This window comes from Phaethon aethereus (assembly GCF_964289735.1).
Source record: "Phaethon aethereus genome assembly, chromosome: Z".
In the NCBI taxonomy this organism is placed as follows: domain Eukaryota; kingdom Metazoa; phylum Chordata; class Aves; order Phaethontiformes; family Phaethontidae; genus Phaethon; species Phaethon aethereus.
The window spans coordinates 17,268,776-17,293,062 of record NC_138577.1 but is presented as its reverse complement, the minus strand read 5'-3'; the positions used below and the strand labels follow the sequence as shown (position 1 = coordinate 17,293,062).

Sequence of the window (24,287 nt, the reverse complement as noted above, 5' to 3'; positions counted from 1 at the left end):
CACAGTGCAGCCTGAGAGGCTGTGTGATTGCTGTCCATAAATATCACAGGGGAATAAGTACCAGGGAGGGAGAAGAACAGTTTAGGATAAAGGCTGGTGTTTTCACAAGAGCAACAGTTACACACTGACTAAATAAATTTAGGCTGGACATGAGAGAAGGGCTCCCTGCCAACAGAGCAGTGAAGTTTTGCAACAGTCTTACAGCTGGAAAAACGGGAGTGGGAAAGCTGATTGCTCTGAAGATGAGCTCTCCTAGCTTTTGCAAGAGGGGGAGAGATCATTACATAGCAGATTCCTCTCGGGCCCCTTTCTACGGGGGGACGGCGCGGCTGCTGACCCGCTTTTCAAAGGCAGCCGTGCCTGGTCTTGTCCGCGCCACGTGCTTTGTCACTGGAGGTGGGAGGAGAGGACAGCGTGGGGGAGCGTTCCTCTCCCTGCTGGGCTGCTGGCGGGAGCGGCGGCCGCAGCCCGGCCTCGAGGCGCGTGCGAGGCCAGCGCCCGGCCATGGGGAAGCCAGGCGCCCTTGCGGTGGTCGTCCATAGCCCACAGCTTGTCGAGGAGTCGGACGGGTCTGTGTTAGGGGGACAAATCCTCCTGATGTAGGACCATCTTGGCCAAGGAAGGGAGCCCCGTGAGCCCGTCCCTCACAGATGTAGCCGGAACGAACATTTCTCGCTGTGAAACAGCAGTGGTTATTCCGTAATACCTCCTGCGTACTGGATTTGGCATAACTATGACTGGTGTAATACAAGGTTTATCATAGGAATGCTTTGAGCTTGTTAATCCTGGGTTGTGAGGAGCACAAGTGGAAGGAATTAGGAGTAGCTCAGGGAAGGCTGCTGCTGGTAAATGATTCACCGCAATGCCCGGGATGCTATTTAGGAGGAGATTGCCTCTGGGATCCAGCTGATTAACAAAGCTGGTTTAGCTGTGTGAGGCCAGCGCGAGAAGCCAGAAAATGTATAAAGGATAATAAGCAGCTTGGTCTCCCTTTCTGGTGAGACGAAGCAGTTTTTCTGAGGAGCTAGGGGGGGTGTGATGGCTCTAGACCCCTGCAGCCTGCGGTCCGGGGGCTGGGGTGCTGGGTGGCAAAACCGCGGGTGGCAGTGACGGATCCTCGGTGCCGTGCGTCGATTTGACACACACCTTGTGAGGGAAACGACGAAAGTAGGTTGTCACGTGGCGGCTTGGTGGGGAAGTTCAGTCTACACAGAAAGGCAGTTGCTAATATAACCAAAAGAAATGACAGCAGGAAGCAGAAGACGGAGTGCCTCAGATGGAGAGAGGTACAGCGAGGAGGAATTTTGATGCTAAACAGAAATTTGCTGGAAAAACAGAGTTGTGAGCACGGTTGGTGCTGTTTGTGAAATTGGGTCAAACTTGATGACTAATAGTATTTGAGGAAAATATGTAGGAAAACATTTCATCTTGATATTTTCTAACTCAATGTTTTAGAAAAATTGAAGTGTTTTGACAGTTTCAAAATAACTTTATTTCAAAATGACACCTAATTTAAAATTATTTAAATTTTAAAAAAACAAAAGGTAAGAATGTTTAATTGGCTACGTTGAATATTAACTAGACATTTAATTTTTTTAATTAACTGAAAAACTGTATGTTCCTATATAAATTTGTCCCCCACCATCTCATTTCCTGACTTCTTTTAATCACAACATAATTCAAATCAGACCTGTAATTACGCCCAATTTTTATTACTTGGATGGGCAGCCTGAAGCTCTTACTATATCCTCTGCGTCTTCTTGCTGTCCAGATAATAGCAGTGATGAAAAATGACTATTTCCCTGTACCTTTTTTCTAAAAGCAATTATTTTTGTCATAATTTTCCATTTAAGCTTTGTTGGGTATATTGCTTCATTGTAATCTACTTGCTGATGTTTCACGAATGAAGCAGATTTCCACCTTCTCTAAAGAATCAGAAAGTGTTAAATTCCCAGGAATGCTGCAAGACCCATCTCTTTACTGCAATTTTCTCAGATTTGAGTATGGTTATTTTCCTTGCATTTTTCACTGTTGTGTTTAATCTGAATTGTTCTACAGTATGTCTGTCTGAATAACGTGTTGTGGAATATACTGAGCAAGATACTACAGCAAGCAGCTAGGTACAATTTCTTGTACTTTGGTTGTCTGTTCTCTGCCAGTGCAGACTCTGACTTTATATGTCCACTTGATGGAACAAAAAAATTTAGAACCACTTACAGCTGCTTACCTGAAAGAAAGTGGAAATTGCTTTGCTCTGTATCCCATAGCAAAGAATTCAACTATAGCTGACATTTAGTTTAATTTCGAAGCATCTGCAAAAAGCAAACATTAATTTTGCAGGCTATGCTGTTAGACTAAAAATAAAAACCATATTTTACCTATTTAATTAAGTAATTTATATTTATTGTAGTATCTGTTTCAGTGGAAACTGTGCAACAATGTGTGAAATTCTGTTACAGGTCATACAGTGGAGTGATAGTGCTGGCAGCCAGAAGTTTTTTAAATAAACTCTGCCTTCCACCTAGCTGCTCTGCTTTCCCTGATAGCGACACGTACCTTTTTACTAACGTTTCCAGTTACTAAAAAGCGGGTTTTTTTAGAATCGCTCTGCTAATTCATCTGTGTTTGAAGGTTCTGGGCAGGGCTAAACACTAGTAAAAATCACGTCTTCTTGTTCGCTCTGGTAAACCCTAATTTCATTGTTCTCCACATGAAATTTCAGAGTGTTTCCTCGATGCACAAGCATTCCAGTTCCCATTTCCGTAGTCCACACTTACTGTCATTTCTGTGAATTTGTTGGCATTTCTTGAACAGTCAGATTTCTGTGTGGAACTGGGACCAGGACCACCTGTCTCAAGCAGGTAAACTATGCCATTTGCAGGCACCTGTATAAATGAGTGTTCAGGGTTATTTATGTTTGCGCCACAAAAGATTGAAAGAAATGACATCTGAGCAGCACTCGGATCTCCCTGTCCCCTCCATTTTCATAGCTTAAGACTTTGCATCACTGTTATGAAAATATGAGATGTTTTTCCCCAATGTGATCTCGCAAGAGGTAACAATTAGAAGACTAGTTGATAAGCTTGTCTAACTTAATCTGCTGGATCACTGAGAAAAGCCAGCTTTTGAAAACAGGCTTTCTCATGCATGGCAGGCAGTAGTTTTCCTGTTAATCCGTCGACTATCATTTATTTGTCCATACTAGCATAACTACATGTGTAACAAGGCCTTCTTCCGTCATGATGTAAAAGCTAAATGCCTCACTTTATATGGTAGCAGTTCAAGCTTTTGGCTCAGGCATTGCCCACTTCAGTTCCCCACTACCTTGACCAAGAGAGAAGCCAAAACTGAAGTTGCCTCATTAATGAGATCTTTTATACTAGAGGGTCCACTGAGCCCTTTCCCAGCTGTCTGCATTGCTAATGCTACTAGTTAATGCCCTAGGTGCAATGGCTAAAAACACGGAATCAGGGCAAAATAGAACGTTGAAATAATCACCTTCAGAACCACCATTTGCTGCTATCAGATAGCCCACTGCAGTTTTGTACAGGCATAAAGGTGTAGGTTCAATAAATTCAGCTGAAATGTTCTTTGAAGGGAGGGTAGGAAGGGCCCTTTTGAGCTCATTTCTACCTCCCCTTAAAAATGAAACCCAGAAAGCCAACAACAGCTCAATAGGAGAGCAAAGACATCTGGCCCCGGTGACGCTGCAGAGTACAGTGCTATGATCAATTATGTTAAAATATTCATCTGACCCCAGCAAGCTAGTCTGTGTCATCTGATTAGATGTGTTTCCAAACTGTATAGAGCAATTGGAGATGACTGAATTATAGATAAGCGTTTCAGAAGAATAAATTCAGGGCTGTTGGACGTTAATGTAACATGACAGCTTGTGGGCAGTGTAATGTCCATTCAGGATCCGGGGAAAGGCATTCCCATCTGTGTACCTTTGAGACTGTCAATAATAAAATGTCACCCAGTGTTGCCCAAATTTTCTGGTTCTAGTCAGTCTGGCCTTGGTAGTCCCAATTTTATGACCAAATTGCTGGTGCCTAGAGAGGGTCCAAATAGTAGGGAAGTAAATCTAAGGGGTCCCAGCCCATCCATGCCGAGCTCATGTAAATCTCTGTGCTTCAGTTCGTCTGTTCCTTGGTTGTGCGAGTTCAACAGTTTGTGAGGTCCTGGTATAAACCAAATCTATTCAATGAACTGGGGCCATTCAGGACAGAGGGAGAACAAAACTGATTGATTTGTTTCTGTTAATGCAGACCATTTCCATGTGCTGCTTTTTATTTTGTCCTGCAGGTCTATTAGTGCAACTGAGGGAATGGTAAATTTTGATCAGGGGCAGAAACAAATGGCTGGCATGTAAAGGAAGAGGACCTTTTACACCAGTTTAGCCACAAAAGAGAATTACGGTAGAATGATGTACTATGGAATGGTACCTAAGGTTCATGTTCTGCAGGGAAGCTTATTTCCTGATGAACAGTAAATCTTTAGCAGGAACAGGGTGAGGACATGGTGAACATTCTTCAGTAGCACGCCTTAATGCCATTATTTTTGGTGGCATCTATTTGTGAGTACTCCAGTTGAAGCTAATGAGGATGTATAAGGGTATTTATGTCAGGATGCTCTGAATACAGAGGCAGGTTGTGACATCTCCATCGCTGGAGGCTTGCAAGAACTGATTAAATTGAACATTTGCCATGAGCAGATTGTATAGTTGATCTTTGTGTAGTTGATCCTGCCCAGATAGGCTGGATGAACTTGAAAAACTTTTCAAGGTTCTTTCCCGTCATGATTTTTATGATTCAGTGACACACGAGACATCCACTGCTCCCACTGGAGCGATGAATTCTCAGCATCCTTGAAAAGCCAAAGTCAGTGTGTGCTGAATTATGGCTCCAGAATTAATCAGTGTTCTTGCAAACGTGGATAAAATGGGATGGAGGGTGGGGAAAGATAAAGAGTATAGGGATTCAGATTCAGGCTCGTATGAGTACGTGCTCCTGCGGAGGAGCTCTGTTCTTCTTGAGCAATAATGCCTATTTGCAAAAGGCTGCAGGGAGGCAGGGTGTGTGCTTCACTGGAGAGAGAAGAAATGCCATATGTCAATGCCAAACTGAGCAAGTGGACCTGCTTCAGTTCTCACTGGTGTTACTGATAGTGGGTGCTTCATGCGAGGCAGCGCCACGCTCTGTAAACGAAACCGGTTTCTCATTCTGCATTAGGTTGTACTTGGCTCCCTGCGCTTATGAAGAAAACCTGGTCTCTGCCTTTAGTGATCAAACTCTCGTTAAACAGTAAACAGCCCTTTTGTTTTGTGTTTAGGAAGTTGCTTTTCCTCCTCCTCTCCCTTGAGAGCTCTGCAGAGAGGAACGGCTGTTTCGCCAAGGGAGGTCCTGTCTTAGAGCATTGCTGTCGTTAGTCTTCTGTCACGTTGTCAGGCTTCGATGACTCAGGCATTTAAAAAAAAAAAGAACACCACTCCTCTTTCTGAACTAAAATAGCCTAAGAGCAAATTTGTTAAAGCAAATTTTAATGCAATTAGTTAGGTCATATTTTCTTTCTGGAAGCTCGTAATGGGACTGGCAGTTTTGCTACTTGAACTGAAGCTACTCGAATGTTAATTATTATTTTTTAAAGAAAGTTAAATACCATTGGAGTCCACTTGAGATCTCTGATAGATTAAAAAAAAGGACGTCTTGAATATTCAATAGCTTTGAAAAGGGCTATGCATGCTTTTTAGTTTAGGGCAGTGTTTCTCAGATGAGTTCTTCAATGCGTCAAAAAATGGTTCCTGAAAGAAGTGACAAACTTAAAAAGAAATCTGCGCACACTTCTGTTTATACAAGCAAGCAAGAACAGGGAAAATAGCGGTAATAAAATAACTGTCAAAGCTGAGCCTGGATTTCACTGGGTTGTAAGTGGCTTGTAAATGAAAATTGCTGTAGCAACGCTGTATGAGAAAGTACATGGCTCCGCAACAAAACAAGGCTGGAAACAGTGATGTAGAGCATGTTGCCGGTGTGATGTAAGCCATCCTGATACCCAAGCCATGCCCAAATGATGAGTACCTCTGACAGACCTAGTCAGGTGCCACCTAGAGACAAAAGCTTTGGTCTCAGAGGAAATACAGCCACGTTACTTACCCCTGCACGACACTGTGTTGTCCAGCACCGGTAGGTCCCTACTGCCCAGATCTCGTCCTCTCTCCCACCTCTCATGCAGACTGTTTTGGCGGGTCCCAGAGCCCCTGCAGGAGGCTGCTGGGTGGGTCTGGCCCCTGGTGCCGAGGTGCAGCGGTGGTGGGCGTTCCGCGAGGTCCTTCCACGTCGCGTGTGGTCACATCGCTTTCATCCCCCTGCTTTCTCGCTCTCCTGGGAGTGAGGGGCAGCAGTCTGGTACCTCCTAGCTCACAGTCAGTGCAAGGAAATGATATATTCTCCTTATTGCTTCAGGACAGAAAATTTTTCACTGATCCCAACCCATAGTCAAACCCAGGTAATGTACTCTCCCCCTCCTTCCCCGCCGCTGCTCAAGCCCCCCAGCCCAGTGGTGTTCCCCTCCCCGCCCTGCTCGTGCCCTAGCCCTCCCCTCCGGCCGGGGATGCGGAGAAAGGCGTCGACTTGAGGTGCTGGTTTGTGGGGCAGTGCTTGAGCGTCAGATCTGGCCAGCCCCGACCCAGGTCAGTGGAGCTGCAGCAGGGTGAAAACAGCACCCCAGGTAGTGGGACGAGAGGAGGAGACTCCTCTCCTCCCCACGCAGGTGTTGCTGTCGAGCGTACCTTCTCTCCTCCCTGGCTCTAGGCTGAGGCAAGCAGCACCCTTCTGTGTACGTGGCTCGGCGTAACACAGTGGCAATTGCAACCTTTGGGGGTTAGAATTGATTCCTTCCGAGAACTGGGATTGTGGCTGCAAGGGCTGGACTGCACAACGGTGGGACACAGCAGACTTCAGTAAATTTAAGGGCTGACAGCATTCTCCGTCTGTCAGCTTTTCCAGCTGCCTGGCTCTTTGACTGTAGCATGTTAACATGGGGTTTTTCATTTTATATGTCCTTCAAAACATTTACTCACAACAAATCTCTGAGGCCAGCAGGACTTGTGGTCAACTCATCCAGATTTCACTGCATGAGTTACAGTGGAGGCAGATGAGCCACAGTCTCGGGAGTTGTCCTCAGGAGTGCTAGATAGAGCCTGTCCTACAAACAATTTCAGTTGTGGCATTGCTCTCATTATTGCCAGCATGACGCTGTTTTATTGTTTTATTTGGATGTAGTTACAGTATGACTACAGCACTGGAGTTAGTGGGGTAATAGCAGAGATTACTAATCTTGAGTATCTACAAGTGTGGCCCATACTCATATGGCTGGGCAGTCCTCAGCCCTTGCAGGGCTGGGATCTGAACCATTGGTGCCAGAGCTCCAGTGAGACCCTTAAGCATGGACATCAACATCCTCCATAGGAGAGCCAGGACCTGCCTAACAGAGAGGCAGTGGTGCTATCAGGGTTTGCAATCTGAGAGACTTGCATATGCTCATGGATAAAATCACCTCTCAACAATATTGCAAGGATATCGACTAAGACCAGAAGACTGTGTTTCTGTGAGAACAGTCATGTGGGTGGCTGCCACACAGCATGGTTTGCGTTCCTCTGACTAAAACCCTTAATGAGAACAATTACTAGTTTGACACATGCAGAGACTGGAAATTACAGGGAAGGGTGAACAAGGTTTGTGCTGCTATCACAAAGGCACCCTAAGGAATGTTAAGGGAGGCTTATTCTAATAATTATTGTGAGCATATGAGATACTTGTACTGAAACTGAGCGATGTGTGGTTTCTTACAGTCGTTGATGCAATCCACTTTCAAGATGGCATTATGGGAGGAAAGTGATCTGTATGGGTATTTTCTATGAATTTCTATTATATGCAGAGTTGCATAGCCTAGATCAAATCTTTAAGGTCAGTGGAATCTTTTGTTCAAGTTTTTTGTGGTGTTTTTTTTACAGGATTGTATTCTTTGGCTTTGTTATGCAAATAAGGGTTTTGTTGGATAATCTGATTCACTTTTTGGCTTATCTTTGAATGCTTTCTAGTCTTGTGAACAAAAGATTTCTGTGACAATTTGCGTATGAGCAGAGGGTCATGTAACTGTGTCCTGTGTGAAATATCAATAAAATGTAAATAACTCATTTAACTACCATGCCTAACTGGAGGTGAAATGGCAGGGCAAACTGAGTTTAAGACAGAATGCTAATCAAAAGGAGGCATAACTATCTGTTAAAGGCTGGCGTAATAAAAACACGGTAGGAAAAAGAGAACAATATTTCAGTCTATATAGCTAAGTGTATAGACAGCAGACTCTATGGACTGAAGACAGAATTACATCAGAATTACATCTTAAGAACAACCAAAGGACACAAAAAGAAGTCAATTATGCCTCAAGGGGGGTAAAATATCAAAGGTATCAACTTACACAGAAGGAAGGAAGAAAAAAATCTGTGCCTGCCTACAATCAATCAGTTCACCTTTAAACCTGAAACTCTTTCAGCTTAAATAGGATGATATTAAAGACAAAGGCAATATACTGCCATCTTAGAAATTGTGCCTTGTGTCTTTGTCCAGTGTTCAGCAGTATCTCTTGCATGGGAAGATGCAGTGTTTTTAGCTGCTCTGAGCTGCCTTTTATCACTTTGGTGGTCCATGGTGTTCTGCTGAGATTTGTCCTGGTTCTGGTTGCTTGCAGATCTTTTCAAACAGTCCACGCACTGCTGGATATTTAACGCCTGACCTGTGCTTGTTACAGTTCCTCGGAGTGGAGCTTTTCAGGATTACATAAACTTAAATCTGAAGATGCTTATACAGCAGAGTGCTTAAGCTCAGTTTTATGAGCTGGTGTGCATACCTATGTGTGCTTCAGTCATATTGAATCAATGAGTGAAATAAAATGTGTTGCTAGGCTTAAACATGGATCTTAAGGTGAATTAAAGCACATTTTCTTGAAGTAAAACTTCAGTGGTGTGCGTTCTCCTGTAAAATCAGAGAGGGGGCTAATTATAACTGTTTTTTTTCCTGTATTAAATTGTTTTAAAAATGACTGATTCAGGTGGCCACTGACAAGTACAATCTGTGTCTGCTAATAGTTCTGCTTTCTTTAGGTCTGTTTTTCTAAAGCTTTTGGGAGCAGATTTAGGTTCAGCCTGTTCAGCTTGATTTAAATTACTGTCAGACTAACATTTCACATGTACCTTGCCTCTGTGAAAAAGGCTGTACAACATGCCGGGGGAGGGGGAATCACAGATCTATAGATTTTAGAGCAAAGGGAGAACACGATGTTCATCAAAATGGACTGCAGTCCTGCCCAGTCCATAGGTTCTTTTATTTAACTCAGCAGCTTGAGGTTGACTGAGAGTGTATTTTTGGAATGACATCCAGGCTTGATTTAAAGACTTCAAGTGGTGCAGGGTTTGTCACAGTTCTTGGGAGTTTGTTCCAATGGTCAATTACCCTTTCTCTGAAAAATACCCTTTCTCTGAAAAATATGTACCTTATTTTTTTGGAACTGTTATCCTCTGTCTTCTGAAAACTGGATCTTGCTGCTTGACTTCCTCAGCAGGACTGGGGAGCCCTTTATTTTCCCATAGATTTTTCATGTGATTGTTACTTTTTATTTTCATGGTGTCAGAAAAATTTCTTTATACTCACAAACCCAATTAGGCAGACATCTTTTACACCCCAGGATTCCCATGCTAAGAGTCTGACATAATGAAAATATGCCATCTTAGAAAAGAGTAGGTATGACTGGTGCTTTTTATTTCGGTTACTAACCACTGGTTTATGATTAATTATAATTCATGGCTGGGATATTGATACTGAGAAAGAAAGGATATTTGGCATATGCTGTACTTAAAATAGAATCAGAGAATAGTTTGGGTTGGAAGGGACCTTTAAAGGCCATCTAATTGCTCCAGTGTCCCCCAAAATAGTATTTTCAGTATTTCCTTGAATATGTCAAACATGCTTTGCAGGTGGCTTGAGTTCCCTGTTACTTCTTTTTCCACAGACAATTCTCATGGAGTCAAGTGGCCAGATGATACTGAAAAGGTATCTGGTCCATGCCCTTGCCCTTAGGCAAGATCAATAATTACTATGAGCCTGTATGATCTTCCTTTCATTCTTTTCTACTGTGAAGTTGACATGTAATCAACATATTATTTCTACAGAGAATGAAAATTGTAAAAAGAAGTGTTTTCAGAAAGCAGTAACCTGTGTCCTTTCTTACATGGTACCCTTAGAAAACAAGTAGGATCAATGGGAGTCACTGTTGATAGATCCTGACTTGATGCATTTGTCTCACTGCTTTATGAGTAATTATCGTTCCTGTTTTCTCCCTAGGGCTCTTCCTGCAATGATGCAGTGGGTCCGAACTCAGAAACCAGGAGAAAGTGGTGTGAATATTATCACTGCAGATTTTGTAGAACTTGGTGACTTTATCAGCACAGTCATAAAGCTCAACTATGCCCTGGATGAAGGTGAAGATGACACTACTTGATAGTACTATAATATGTGTGTTGCTGCATTATTAAGAATTTAAAAAAGAAGATTCCATTTTAAAAGAATTGTCTTGTAAAACACTGATCTTCCTATAACACGCTGAGGTGTTTAGGGCTTTAGTGGGTGGGCGTAGGGGAAATGTTTTAATCAATTATGTTCATTTTTTACATTTGTGTTTCATGTAGAGAGCAAAACTGAACATGTTTACAGTGTTTGATAGAAGAAGGCCATCTGCATGTTTTCCATGAGGTACCAAATGCGATTCATGTGTCTTCTATGGTTGTGAACAATGCCAAGAAATTTGCTGCTTTCAGAGTAATGGGATGTATATTGCCCTCTGTCTGCTCACAGCAGGATTCCCTGACGGTGTGAGCATTATACCAGGAGACTAAGGGCAGTATATCTGTCCCAAAAATTTTAAGCCGCTACACTTCATCTATTAGGTGGTTTAATTCATCATATTTATCAGTCAGCTACAGGTTTAAATGCCTTTGTGAAGTAAATTCCAAGTCATGCTTCCAACACACGCATCATCAGTGGACAGTAAACATGATGTATTACATAGCTGCACAGAGCACGGACTAAATCCTGCTTGCTTTTCATTCTCAGAATGGGATTTTCCAGTGTCTCTGCCCCAGGTCAAGCCAGCAGATATGCGGTGCTGGCCTACCGCTATGTTAGGATCTGCCAGTGCATATTTTCCATGGTTCTAGCAGAAACAAAGTTAGGCCAGCTTGGAGTACCACTCCCTCCCAGGATTTGTCTTATGTAAGAGCCTGATCCACCATCCACTGCATTTAATAGGAAAATTTCCTGTGTTTAGCATGGATTAGGCATGGGATCAGTAAATGTGTGTCCTGTAAGGTGGACAGGACTTTGTCCCATAGCGAAAAACTGCTTTCTGCAGGATTAGAACTGCACTTCAAAAAATAGATGCAGTTGATGCTTCTCTTTAAGGCAGCTACAAATACAACACTTGTCTGTTGATTACAAAAAAATCAGTGCCAGTTTCATCACTGAAGATTTGCTGTACTAAAGAGTGTACTAGTTCAATTTCTAGCTAATAACAGTACTTTATTTTAGTCTTTAAATTGTTTGTGGGATATAATACTGCATAACACAAGGCTGGAAATCTGCTGAATGGCACTGTTCTAGCACCAGTATCCCTGATCATCCTACTTTTAATGAAACATATGTAAAACTCAAATATTTGGAAAACTCAGTGATTTGTAAAATGAGAGAGCATTGACACTGTATGACATCTAACTGGATACAATGCAATCAGTCATATCTCCTGGACACATCAATGCACAGGCATATGACTTTGGAAAGCAAAACATTTCATTTCTGCAAAACAATAGATCCTAAAATATCTTACAAGGAAAATGCTCTTTGCAGTATTGCAGGGCTTTGTGGGATAAGGCCTAAGGTCAAGGTTCCATTGATATTACTAGAACTTTCAGTTGAGTGAGAAAAGACAATGGCATCATATGGTGTTTTGCTGTTTTCTGTCAGATGATAAGGACTACCATCTACCATGAGTTTAAAAAAACAAAAAATGGTCTTATTGAACAGGTGAGTTACCAGGGGGTTACAGGGGTTTTGCTGTTGTTTTTAGTTTAGGAAGAAGTGTGATAAAATGAACACTTGCTGCTATTTTGTACTAAGAGGGTGCCTTGGAAAAAGTGTCCTGTGTGTATACTATAGAGAAACATTTAACTGTATGTGTAGTGTAATTACACATTTAAATGTGTGTATATGATACAAAGACATCGATGCATACTTGCATAATGATATTTGGGTTTCTGGATGGAGTGTTACAAATTTGGCTGAAAAAAAATTGCACAGGTGTTCCGAAGTTATGATGCCTCCTTCAGCAGCAGATTTTTCTGTATAGGTTAGGACTGTAAGATTCATACCCAATGAAATCTGTAATCAAAACCAGTTAGGTTTTCTACAGTGTTAAAACTTCACCCAAACTGGCCCAAAAATTTTCAGAGTCACAGCCCATCTTTGCATTGAACAAAGGGTAGGACTTGAGTCCTTTCACCCCCAGCTAAGCAAGATGTGGGGTGATGCACTTTTCAGTTTCCAAATTTCCAGTTTCCACAGGCTTTCCAAGCAAAATTCACATAACAGACACAGAAAATGAAACACGAACCTATGGGATTTTTTAACCCACCCTATGTGGCTGTCCCACATAGAATCATGAAAATGTTTATTTATTGGCGATGTGGTGTGAAATGCTCTTTTCATTTTTCCATTTAGGTGGATTTGTTTGCATCCATATTCTCCCTGTCATCCGTCAGCTACTTACGTATAGTCAAAAAAGTTAACCTATCCTTTTAATACAGTAAAGTAATCTGAACCCTTGGTTTCTTTTGGGGGATTTTCATTGAAATTCTGTTGAATCTGAGAGCATCAACAACACTGAATTCCTCCTGGGACCCCCTGCTCAAACACACACCAGACACACCGAGCTCTTTGCTTACACAGAGGTGTACGCAAAGCAAATGTTCTGCTGTATTTAAGAAAAGTGTGTGTGTGTGTTTGTGCTTGTATATATGAATAAATGTAGAACTATCTTGAGCTTGTTAGCATTGTTACGAAATGTTTGCTTAGTGTCAGTTTTATTCTAATTGTCATTTGGGTGCTGGAAAATAAAAGCAAAGCAAAAAAAAATTTCTCTGACGAGAAGGATGATAGACAAATCACATAGTTTCTCCATAAGTGGGGGGGGAATCTTAGCAAAATGTTAAATTTTGGTCAGAAATATTATGTTTTCATTTTGCTGTCAATCTTCTTTCTGTTGGAGAAGCACGGCACTTTATGTTAGGGACAGGTAAACAAAATTGCCTTAATTACTAAAACAAAAAAGTTGAGGGGATGACATACTATTCACACTTTTCTGGCGATTTCATCTGTGAGGCCCCAAAACTGTAAATCCTGACAGGGATGCACTCCCTGTTCTTACTGTTTGGGAGATCTCGCCAGAAAAAGAACAAGCCAAAAGGGACTATGCAGCACAACTGGACCATTCAAGTGCCCAGTTTTGCCACCCATATGCAGCTGAAACTTTTTCTTTTCAACCAGAAATGTGCTTACGCGGTTGGATCAGGTGAGTTGTTCTGACCTGATTTGTTTGGGAGGTTTTGACATATGGTTATGAGGAATTCTGCATGAGAAATTGGATGACTGTAATCAGCCCATCAGAGGAAAAATACCTGTCTGTGCCATTGATCTTCATAAGCATCTATTTACTAAAACTGTCATGTCATTCTCCACCAAAACATTCTTTGTTCTTGTGCTCATTTTCACCCATGCTATGTTCATTGTATACGCATCAAATAGTATTGTTTTCTGATGTTTTCACGTGATTACTTGATCCTTTCTTTTCAGTCATACTTGAAAAATTGCGACTGCGCTGCACAACACATCCAAGCATCTCAGCTGGTGTAAACCTACCTGGCTCCATTTTTCAGTTTACCCAGGCTGAGATGTCTTTGTTCAGTAGTGATCCAACCTGCAGCGATTTGGTCCAAATAGCAACTGGTCCTGGGGTCCGATTCCTGCCTTGTGAGGAGAGGGGTAAGATCATAGTCAGACCACAGGAGCCTAGTCTTAAAATCAGTGGATTATTTGCATTCCTTTGCTGTTGATTACATTACTGGTTTTGTAGGTCCTGCCATTTCATTCTTTTAACTATACACATATGTCTATATATATATGCATATGTGTGTGTATGATCCTGTATGCTGGGCTGTCTTTCTGTCATACTGATACAAATCTAGACCGTTCCTACTAACTTCAAAAGTAGTTACTAAACCTTTACCCTGGGATGAGAGGAAGCAGATAGCCAGTTGGTAGTAAGTATATGCTGTGTTGCAAATGAAATTTAAAATTGTGGGGGTTAACTCCACAATATCAAAAAAGTGGAGTGCCCTGAAAACACAGCTCCAGTGCTGTTTATCCTGAATATAGTGTATGGAGCACTAGGTATTAGCAACTGAGTAGGCTAGTTGGTGTTTTCAAGAGTTCAGTTAACACCATTTTAAACTTCTAAACTCCTTTTCAGTGAAGTAGAAGCTAATAGTGTGTATGTTGTATTTGACATATCTCAGTGGTAGCTTCTGTGTTACATACAGTCAACGTTGTTCTGAATTGTGTATGTTTACCCAATGATGAGGTTAAAATACGCTATATAGTATGTGCAATGTATTGATTAGAAGTATGCTGGAGTTCAGTGATCTATTTAGTTTTTACTGTGCTGCTGTTTTGTAGGTATGTGTGTGTATGGGAATATGGATTGTCTACAGTGTACGAGGAAATAATAATTAATCCTAAAGGAAAAGGGCAGTTATGTAACCTGCCTTAATGCATTTGCATAATATTGTTTAAGTCCTGTAGTTACCAGTTCTGATTTCAGACGTTACCGAGGATTGTCCGTAGGGCTGACTTTCACATTTCAGCACTGAGGAGTTAAACTTCAGGTTACTTGGAGCTCACTTACATATTGGTAAATAAAGAATAGGATGTTTGCCTGATCAACTACCTTCATTGTACAAGGTGGCAAAAGACATGGTTTCCAGTGTGATACAGATCAAATCACTTCTGTGCACACACAGCTCCTGCTGATGCCAGTCGCAATTGTGATCATGTAATTGAATGGCCTAAAAATCATCTTCTGGGATACAATCATGATAGGAGGGTGGTGATAGCCTGACTTTGGGGAAGTGCGTGGATGCCATGCAGTACTGTTCATGTCCCATGCTGGAACGTGGCTGTAAATTCACAGGAAGAGACTTGAACTCTGCTCCAATCTAGATTGGACTGTAAAAATCCTTATGTATAAATGATAAACGTCAGAAGCTGAGCAGCCTGGCCTGGCCTGCCCACATACCGCATTCTGCTTTCAGGAGCTGTGGCAGCTTTAATTAAAAAAGCTTTAATAATTTCCCAGTGGCTCGCAGGATCTCGTGCTCTAGTTAGGATTCTCTACATTGCCCACAGGGATGACCCCTCTACCATTGCCACAGACAGGTCTATCTCTCCCTTCATGGTTTCTGTCCGAGACACCTCTGCTTGATGCCAAGGGTAATTCTGAAAGACATACTGAACACAGGATCCACCTCGTGCCTGGCCGCTTGGACAGGGGTAGGCAGAGCGTGCCTGCCCTATGGTACGTTTGGTGTGAGGTCAGCTTCAATCAGACCCCCCTGAATGGTGATAGAGGGAAAGACATCTGATTTCAGACCCTCTTCTGTTATCTTTGTCTAGTTACAATGCAGCATCTTCCCACTCTTCTCCTTTGCCTCTGCTCAGTGCTCTTTATCTCAATTTCTGCATATGCATCCCTTTAACTGCCAGCTGGCTCAAAGTGAGTATAATACATTTTTCATTGTCAGTACACCATAGCAATCCACAAGTTCTTATAAGATGTTAAGTATGGAGCTAAAAGATGGCAGCATCCCACAGCTGATGTCCTGGGATGGGTACCTCCATGCTCAAATTTATGAAAATACGTCCTCTTAGATGAGCCTTACCTTGGCCGATGAGTTACAAACTTCCTCCCTCCAAATTAAAAACAGATTGGATGATATGCCAATGAGTATCTCCTAAGATGGTCCTAAGATGGTCCTAAGATGGAGGTTTGTTTTTTTTTCTGCAGAAGAGACACATACTAGTCTCTTCCCACAGCTCTGGGTCCTACAAAAGTCAGTTTGATTGGGAGAGGTTCGTTGAGTAGCTGAAATCAGTTTTGCTGAGAAGCTGGGATCCTTAAAGCAGAATCCTGGGTTTATGTGTAATTATTATTATTGAAAATAAAAATACTTGCTTAAAAATCTAATTTTTAAAAGAAAAAGAAGAAATATCTGGGCTTGCCAGGACAGTTGTTAAGTTTTTGACTGCCTCAGTCATAGGTAGCTTTAGGGTCATGTAGGTGATGATTAGGATGTTATTGCCACACTGCCTCCTGATGCTGCTCAGGGTCTCTGTACAGAAGCATTGTTACTCCCAATGAGCACTAATGCATTTGAATGGATTTTCTCCGTTTTGGTGGGAAAGACGATTGTGTAACACTGAGGACATGGAGCTCCCTTTGTGTTGTGCCCTCAAAGGTTCACAGAGCTGCACCTTCTCTTTTTAGGATCTATTCAGTGGTACTTTAATAAATGTTGTGTAAAAAATGCCTACAGTTCTGGATAGCAAATGTGAATTTTTATGACAAGAATGTGTATTTAATGTAAAAAAAGAGTAATATAAAATACAGTTTCTTTGTATCCAGTGAAACATCTAATAAAGCTCTTGTACCCGTATTCTTGGTTTATGACTTCATTGCTGCATTCAAGACTTTACATGTAGGAAGCTTCTTAAGCACAGTTTGGCGATACGGGACGGGGTCGGTTGTTAGACCCAGGCTGTGCTATTACGTTAAGGCCGTACGTGGGCTGCCCCACGAGGGCATTGCAGCGGGAGTACCATTCCCGCGTGGTTCCTGTGGGACCCTTGAATACCACAGGACGCTGTGATGTGTTTGTGCTGCCAAGGATGCAGCAGGCTCTCAGCTACCTCTTCCCTGGCAGAGCTCTCCAGGCCCAGTTTGCCTCAAGCACCAAAGCGTGTGACCCAACTCAGTAGCCTGCATGAGCCCACGCTGCTATTTTTGCCATTGGTGGCATCTTTTAAGAAGGAGGGAGATGGAAAGCAGGGACTAGACCTCTAAAATGTTAGTCTGTCCCATTGCTCCCCCACATCCGCTCGGCCTTGCTGCCTGAGGTCATGTAGGCATGGTGAGGTGTGCCCACCACTGATGCAAACTTGCCTGCAGGTGCTGGTGAAGCAGACTAGCTGCTGCCTCAAGCCAGGACATGTCAGCCAGCAGGTGAGTTCCCTCCATCATCTCACTGGTGCCTCCTGTGGGGTTTGGGGACCTGCTCCTCGGAGGGGGACGCAGGCAAGCCCCCGCCAAGAGCTCCCTGCACCCAGGAGCATGGCCAGCGAGGCTGGGCTTTACAGCATCCTTAACGAAGGTGAGGAGTGGCATGTTAAAAGCTACGTCCTCTCTGCATGGCAACAGCTTGGAGTTTAAGGCTCGTGTTACTTTTTGTTCCTAGCAAGACCAGAAGTGTTGTTTTCCAGGACAGACCTCTTCAGCTCAGTGCTCCTACCCCAGCCCGAGTGCTCTGCTCCCATGCTCTTCATGCCCTCTCACTTGGCCCAGTTGGAAGTCAAGGAGCCAGGCGCGGGCTGCCAGTCTTGCAGAAGAAGATGCCATGAAAGATGAGCAATGCCAGGGAGGTCTCTCTGTTGGTTCCTCCCTGCAGAAACCCATGAATTAAATTTGCCTGCTGCTTAAAATGTCTCCCCTCCTTTTCCTACCCCACAGGTACTGTCTCACCAACGGGAGAGTATGGGTTGCTCAGTACACAGAATGAATTTTCCTCATTGCAGAAGCGGTTCTCTTCTCTCACCTTTTTTTTTTTTCCCCTCAACTACTCCAATAAAAGAATCAGCAGGACAATTTTATGCCGCTGTTGTAATAGCTACTTTACTCCAAATACGGGTTGCCTCTGTCCTGGTTAACGTAGTGGTCTGATGATACATGAGAACACAGCCAGCTGAGATGCTCATGCCTTTAGGAAAGCATGTGTAGCACTAGGCCAGACATGTATTTAGTAAATGGTTCTGATTCCAGAAAGTAACTGTGTATTAAGCCACTGGATTTGAGAGGAGAGGGAAAAAAAAAGGTTTATATGTTTTTAACTTGGTAACAGCGTTCTATTAAAATACAGCTATGCTCTCAGAAGGTCAGTTTTAAATAGATTTTATGGAAATGAGCAGTTTGAGGGCATAGACACAGTGTAAGTGATAAATAGGACTTCCACATTTTTGGCCCAGTTTGTTGCTCCTTAGTGCGGCAGCTGCGGTTTCTCGCATTATTCATTTATTTTTGTTCTCTAAGGAACTGTGAAATTTCTGAGGAAAAAATAATTACATTGTGAATGTATTGATTGAAATCAAAGTAACTTAAATAACTGGTCTTAATCAAGTTTAAGTCTTCAAGTACAAAACAGTGACTTAAATAATGAATTTTAGTCTTGCGTTCCCTTTTTTCATCGTAGTTTTTTGTTGTCTAAAGACAGGTTAATCCTTACAGGTAACCATTAAGACCTGGTTTAGCAACTAAGTGAAATGGCGCATTGGTTTGTCTTTGCTAAACAGGAGGATAAGCTATACAAATGGGTAAATAAGTAGCTGTTTTAATATACATTCATGTAGATTGTTATTTCACTTTTTTCTGGTGAAAAAACAGCAAAAGGCATTTCTTATTTATGAAAATTTTTTTTTCCCATTTTCATGCTTTCTCCTGAAGATGATTAGAGCAAATTAACACATAAAAAATCAGCACTATGGCTAATGAAAAAAGTGTTGTAAGTGAAATGGAGCTAAATATGCTGGAGCCCAAAGAAAATCTGTGTCAACACTGAGATCTATGGAAAGTCATTTACTACATGAAAAACGTTTGATCTAGATTTAGGGATTTGAGTAGGATTTTTTTTTAATAATTATCAAATTGTCTTCTTTTTTCGGACCAAAAAGCCCCAAAAATGTGCATATACTATTTGTTCAAGACGAGCAGAAAAGGGAAGTCTTCCTGTTGTTTAAGTAATTTTTTTCAGCTTTCAAACAGCTATTTACTGAAATAAACTGAAGAGAGGAAAGCGTATTGATTTCTGCTGCAGAGATCCCACATACCAAAGAAGTCACTTCAGGAAACTCTATTCCTTGGCGCTTAAGCTGAGCAGCCCACCCACTTCACCTTTTTACATTTGTCCAAGTTTCACTGTGAACAAAGTGGAAATTAATTTGCAGTACTAAATAGTAGATGTGAGCTTTAATTGGGATCAGTATTGATCAACAAATTGATCCTTTAAAATGGTGGAAGCGATACCCAATTTTCATATGGTCAATAATAGCTAGCAAACGTGCCCAAAAATGAGGGCAACTGGATTAAAATCTGCATCTCTTTGGAGAGAGGGGGGATGTGAACGTTGTGCTGGTGGAGAGGAGCGCGGCGGGGCGGCACAAGCTGCAGTAGGAGCTGATCGGCTGGAAGGGACCCCGACATGGGGGTGAATTTCACAGGATGGCTCTGAACAGGATGTCCTGGGGGGCTGTGCTGTGGAAGAAGAAAGGTATTTTGGGGACAGCCAATGAGAAAGTGGGAAAACCTAAGAACAGGCAGACTTTGTACGCCTGAGAGGGGAATTACTGCCTCGGGAGGCATCACATGGGAAGGGACTGGGCTTGCTGCTTCATAAAATGCAACAGTAAATGCTCCCAGTGTTTTGCTGTGCTGGGAGGTGCAGATGTAAAGACCCAGCCTGTATCATCACACAGATCCAGCCCAGACAATAATGGCCTGAAAGACGTACCTGAGCACCTTTGCCTTCAAATAAGCGTATTCGAGCCAGACGATGCCATGGAAAATAGAAAAACGTTTAGACTGAAGAATGAGCTGCGGGCAGATAGGAGCTCACAGGGCTTCAGGAGAGCCAGCGTTCAGGTTGAAAGGAAGAGAGCTTTAAAACGCTCCTCTGCTTGACTTAGGTCCTTGCTCAGTAACGCCACGCAGTCTATGCAGATATATTCTGGTTTGTTGTTCCCGTGCAGTTTGCACAGGTGAGGAAGCATCATCCTCACTAGCAAAGCTATTGTCTGACCACATCGCTTCCCATTCCTGAGTAGCCGTCATATTTCTGAAACTGGTAAACATCTGAAAGTAAAACTTGTACAATTTGCAAGGAGGAATTGGAGGGCATGAGGCAGGGTGTATTTTAGATACGTCCGGTACCATGTGGATGAAACAGCCAGAATAGATCTTGCCTTGGCATACAAACGTCTGTTATTAGGCAATTTTCTAAGTCCCCTGGCTTTGCTTGTCCAGTAACTCAAAAAAAAAGGCAAAACCCATCTCTTGGCTTGCATTCAAATCCAGGAGGACGGTGCATTGTGTTACTGGGTGTTACCTGAACGAATCAGTTATTCCCAAGCTTCTAGCCCTGCCTGCCCCGGTGCAGACCTAGCCTGCGGGTGAGAGCACTGACATAAGCCAGGATTTGGCACTTTCCTCTTTCTCTAGTGCTGTACTCATCAACCTGGCAGTCATCTGACCAGAGTCATCCAAGATCTTGCAAAAGGTTTTTGAGGGTTAGTTTCTCAATAACAAATCACCAGTTATTTCCCTACAGTAATGGGAAGATTTGCCCATGGTCATTAAAGCACTTGACCCAAAATCTGAGTGAACTCCTTTTCCACTGTCATGCATCTGCTGCCCCATAAAATTCACCTCTGCTCTTCTTCTAATTGCAACATTGAGAAGTTGTCAGAAATAAACCACACTGGATGTAATTTTACATGCTCAAGCCTTGTAGCTCATAAAGAGTTGCTGCAAGCTCCCAAAGTGGCCAGTACATTTTAATAATCCCATTGTTTCAAGAGTAAGTGTCTGGGCTTATATTTTAACTGAAATTAAATATGCAATGAGCAGTGAATACAGACAGTTGAATGGCTGTAGCCTATTCTCTGGGCTGCTGAGAAACATGGGTTAGTCATCTGTCTACCTTTTGATCCTCTAACGACCAGTAGCATCAGCACTGAAACAAACTGTAAATAATGAAGCAATAAAATTCATTTGCTTTGGCAGTCAAAAAAACAAATCACAGTAAGGATCATGACAAAAGAAATAGGAACTAACCAGAGCACATCATTACGTACTGTGTTCATCACAACTACTGAGTGCAGCTTGGTTACCCAGTCTTAAGGAGCATGTGACTCGGAGAAGGGCAACAAGGATGAGCAAAGTTGTGGCTAATTTCCACCTCAGAAAGCCTAGGCCAGGACTCTTCAGACTGGGGAAGAGACTGATAAGAGGCTATGAAACCACGAGCGGCATGCAAAGGGTGGACTAGCTGAGTCCTCCTGGAGGCATCTTCAGAGCAAACAAAAGGAGGGGTTTTTCACCTTTGATGTAGTTACACCAGGGAGCTCCTTGCCATGGGATGCTGGGGTGGGCATTGAATGTTTTCATCATCCCAAAGGGAGACACTAGGCAAGTTAATGAAAAATAAATATATTGAAGGCTACTAAATACACAGGCAGTGGATTAATCTCAGTGAGCTCCTAAGATGCGAATAGTTGGGGGATGGGAGGGTGCATAGGAGCTGTTCCTTCATAACGGAAAGAGAAATTACTACTTTTGACTGATAAATAAAACATAATCTTTCATGGAAATCAAAATCCAATAGTGATGAATAGGAAAAAAGTTAATTCATGTTATATGGATGTGAAGTAAACTCTGCCTGGATAGCTTGCCCTTGAGCACCCCACTGATTTGTTATCACAGGGTCAGAGAATAGTTCAGGTTCATCTATTTCTGTATTTAATCTTTCCTAATAACCTTGGCTAGATGGCATTATCAGATGCTAAAAGCATTATCTTGGAGGAAAAGATCCTGCTATGCCTTCATTCATCTATTTGATGTACATATTTTCATGAGACTGCCTGGCTATTCACCCAGCCCGCATTTTTGCGATAATGTTTTTGTGGGCTAAGGATTTGCACATATAATTCACAGCAGAGTGGAGAGCCAGGAGCACTTTATTAGCTGTAGTCACAGCTTGTCAGAGGGCCTGGTATCAAGGCGACCTGCATGCCTTGTCTCCATAGTCCAATCTAACAAGCTCTCGTGTCTTCATGCTCCGTGTCAGTGAAATAAAGACCGCAACAGCCTTTTCCAGGTGAAAAACAAGCTTCCACATTGAATGCTTTGGGATGATTAACTATGTACTTATACAAATAGGTAATCACATCTATGATTCATGGACTCACACAAAACAGCAGTGCTCCTATTAATCAAACCTTTTAGAGACGAGCTTGTCGTCTGCTTGAATTACTGCATTACTAAAGCTCTAATATGGTCAGATCAGGTGCTTTTTTGTAATCTGAGGATTATTATTATGTACATCTGTTCGTGCAGACAATGTACTCTGCACGAAAATCCGGTGATCTGTATTCTCCTTACTGGAACAGCTAAATGTGCGAGCTAAACTTGGCTGAACCTTTTTGTATGTGTGCATAATCAGTCTGCGTGTAACATGGGAGAGAGGGAGAACTTCTTTCAGAAAGCTGCTTGCAAGATCCGACAGCACCACCATAAGCACCAGTTGTATAGTCTGAACACTGGGATTTTAGCTTGCGTATAGCAAAATCAAAGTTGAAAGTGAGGGGATGGTTAGGGCAATTGGCTGCCTCCTCTTCGAAATGCAGCAAGGCAAAGCTGGCTTATCTCAAGGCTGGTGAAAATTACTGGGGGCTGTTGTATCGCCGTTCCAGATGGAGTGATGCACTTCACTGTAAGAAAGAAGCAGCAGTATGTTTATTGGTATAAAACAATGATTTAACAAAGTTTGATAGTAAATGCCACAGTGGTTTAACAAGATTTGATGGCAGGGTACACTTGATTATTTACTGCATAGGGGACAGGGTAACTGCCAGACAAAACTGTCAGGGAGACCCTCCCATTGAGACACAAGGTTCAGAGAGCATCCCTTGCTTTCTAAACTCCTCCTCAGAGGTACGTAGGTGTGGGTGGATCCAGCCCTCGTCCCAGACTTGGTCAACAGTTTATGTCTAAAGGATTATATGTGCACAATCAAAGATACAATCTTAGTGAAGCTTACAAAGTTTAGCAAGCTATCAGTCGCTTACCGAGGATCTGTTGCGGCAAGGAATCTCCCAATATTGAGGAGTAAGGGATCTCTGCAGCAGGCATAACCTTGAGAGCCGTCCCCACTCAAGGGGACATCCTGTCATGCAGGCCACTGCCCTGCAGGAAACCTCCAACAGCTCATGGGCTGCTCACTATTTACGGGGGTAAGATGACTGACTTAAAGTCATATTTGCATACTGACCACAGGTTTTAGTTTCATTGACCAGCACTGTGCTTAGGTGGGCACACTGCTTAAATTAGCCCTTGCCTATTGTGTTATCTGCTTCCTGAATCCACTTTGAGCTGCATGCAGCCATTGCAACCAGACGAATCCCTTACGACCACCACGGACAGTTATCACTTGAGCAGGGTTATGGGAAATAAAGGTCAGGTTGGGGGTGGGCACACCGTGACAATCACACATTGCCAGCTAGTGCTGGAAGTACACTTGCTTTTTTAGTGAGAACTAAGGCTCCTTGCATTTACTGCAGAAGAGGAGCATGGACGACCCAGCCAGACATTACAGAGTACTTAAGATACAAGAAATGTAGCCATTGAGTTTTATTGGCAATAATTTCTTAAGAGCTGGTGCCCTGGGCTACCCTACCACTCTTGTCTAGAGGAAAGCACATCATGTAGGATCTCAGCTTTCTAAGGGTTCAACTAAATCGTTTTGGTTTTATAAAATTTGGCTGTAGTTTAGCTTGATGGTGACAAACTGGTGATTTAAAACCAGAAATAGGAGGATATGAAAGCAAATGCAACCCCACCCTTCCTGGAGCCACGTCAGGCTGTTTGCTGGTGAAGGGAGTACACTACTGCTGCTGCTCTCAGATGTTTGTCATCTCTGCTTGCTTTTTTATAGAACCTGAGTCTGAAATTAGAGCTTACTAAAAGGGCTTCACAAAGAGAAATGTAAAGAAACAATTTATGATAAAGATGCTTTTCAACTTTCAGGG

At 42.6% G+C, this 24,287-nt stretch overlaps 1 protein-coding gene across 1 annotated transcript in view; it reads left to right on the top strand.

Moving 5' to 3' along the window:
• The window catches only part of PLCXD3 (phosphatidylinositol specific phospholipase C X domain containing 3), a gene marked incomplete at its 3' end in the record, with an annotated part of 88,028 nt that extends 77,474 nt beyond the window's left edge, over window positions 1-10,554 (top strand). Inside the window, exon 3 of the mRNA XM_082013036.1 lies at window positions 10,398-10,554. Within this exon, the coding sequence (XP_081869162.1) occupies window positions 10,398-10,554 (157 nt within the window). The remainder of the gene's footprint in view (window positions 1-10,397) is intronic.
• Window positions 10,555-24,287: the final 13,733 nt, after the last annotated feature.